The sequence below is a fragment of the Myotis lucifugus genome, unplaced genomic scaffold (assembly GCF_000147115.1).
Source record: "Myotis lucifugus unplaced genomic scaffold, Myoluc2.0 scaffold_262, whole genome shotgun sequence".
NCBI lineage: Eukaryota > Metazoa > Chordata > Mammalia > Chiroptera > Vespertilionidae > Myotis > Myotis lucifugus.
In genome coordinates, this window is record NW_005871310.1 from 1465000 (window position 1) to 1466752 (window position 1753).

General features: G+C 57.5%; 1 protein-coding gene across 1 annotated transcript in view; it reads right to left on the bottom strand.

Moving 5' to 3' along the window:
* Positions 1 to 275: 275 nt before the first annotated feature.
* The window catches only part of RFLNB (refilin B), a gene marked incomplete at its 5' end in the record, with an annotated part of 2953 nt that continues 1475 nt past the window's right edge, over positions 276 to 1753 (bottom strand). Inside the window, one exon of the mRNA XM_023762842.1 lies at positions 276 to 822. Within this exon, the coding sequence (XP_023618610.1) occupies positions 489 to 822 (334 nt within the window). The remainder of the gene's footprint in view (positions 823 to 1753) is intronic.

Here is a 1753-nt window from a genome sequence, read left to right on the forward strand (position 1 = left end):
GAGAACATGGCATGGACTCGGCTCCGCACAGATTGGGCCCACATGGGCGTCCCAGGCCCGGAGCGAGCGCCGCTTCCCGCAGCGAGGGCCGGGGCTGAAACCCCTCCACACTCACTGCTTCCATCCGAGACCTTCTCCTCCTCTTTCTCAGACGACAGTCCCCCGGAGAGGCGCTCCCCTCCCTGGTTCACACCGTGGCCCTTTTCCCGTCTCTCTATTTTCTCATCAGATTGAGACTCTGGGGGAAAGTGCACAGCAGCAAACCAGAAAGACACTCCTTTTCAAAACAAAGCATTTTTAAAAACCAAATTCTCTCGATCACTCTAAGATGCCGTGACATTTTCTCTTCCCCAGGCCGGGCTTAGAGGTGTCTCTAGGTTAGATTCCTGGGGGCACGAGTGAGACTGGAGGGCAGCGGGCGGGGCCCGCGGTGACCAGGGCGGAGACCAGGGCGGCGGAGGAGCTGGCCGGCCCGGCAGCCTGCTCAGTCAGCACTCGTCCGAGAGGTAATCCCCGCCGCCCGGGAACTCCGAGGCCTCGAGCTCCACGCTGGACAGGAACCTCCTCAGCGTCTTGCGGCAGTTGTAATCCAGGGTGGTGGTGTAGACGGTCTTGGGGCACTTGGGGTAGACGATGGTGGTGCTGAGGAAGCGGGTGGCCTTGTGCCGGGGCTCGAAGCGCAGCTCGGCCTTGTAGCTGCGCCACGTGCAGTTGGGGATGCAGGTGACCGTCTGGCTGCAGGAGGCCACGGCCAGGCCCAGGGGCAGGCGGACGTCGTCGATGAAGTGCCGGTCCGAGTCGTACTTGACCGAGGAGGTGTACCTGGGCGGGAGACGGAAGGCAGCACGGTGAGCCCTCTGAGCTAGGGGCACTGGAGTCCCCACTGTGACCTTGAACCTCCCGCGGGGTGCACACCTTCAGATGTGGCTGCTCTAGCCAGAAGCATCAGAGAGTTTGTGCAGCACTTACTGTGCGGTACTACGGGAAGCACTCTACTTCCAGGGTCTAATTTAATCGTCCCAACAGCCCTGGGAGAGGAAATGGACGTGCAGAGGTCAAGGTCAGAGTGGGAGGAAGCAGTGGGGGCTGGGATTTAAATGCAGGCGCAAGATTCCAGAGTTTACCGGGCACTCACTGCTTCTCGCTGTAGGCAGCGTCCCCTTACTTAAGCCATGAGAGCTCGGTCAAGTTACTGACCTGAACTTTTCCAAGCCTCAGTTTCCTTTTTTCTGTACAAAGTGCCCAATAAGAACTGGGCAGAATGTTAACACAGCAAGTGCTGCGGGTGGTAAACTATATATATAAAAGCCTAAGCGACCTTTCCGACAGAACAACCGGAATGACCGGTTGCTATGACCCACACTGAGCAGGCAGGCAGGCAAGCGGTTAGGAGCGAGCAGGCAGGCAAGCGAGCGGGTAGGAGCATATGGTCCCGGATTGCGAGAGGAGTGTCCGACTGCCGGATGTCCGACTGCAGGGATCGGGCCTAAGCCAGCAGTCGGACATCCCCTGAGGGGTCCCAGAATGCAAGAGGTTGTAAGCTGGGCTGAGGGACCCCCCCACACCTGTGCATGAATTTCATGCACTGGGCCTCTAGTTACTATATAACAACGCGAGTTCTTCTGCTACACCAGGGTGAACAGTTTCGCTATCCCCTAAAGTGATCAGTTAGCTCTTTAAAGAGAGGATGAAGGAACCCAGAAATCTTAGATGCTACTTTTGAATGCTTGGTGATACTAGTACTTATGCACTT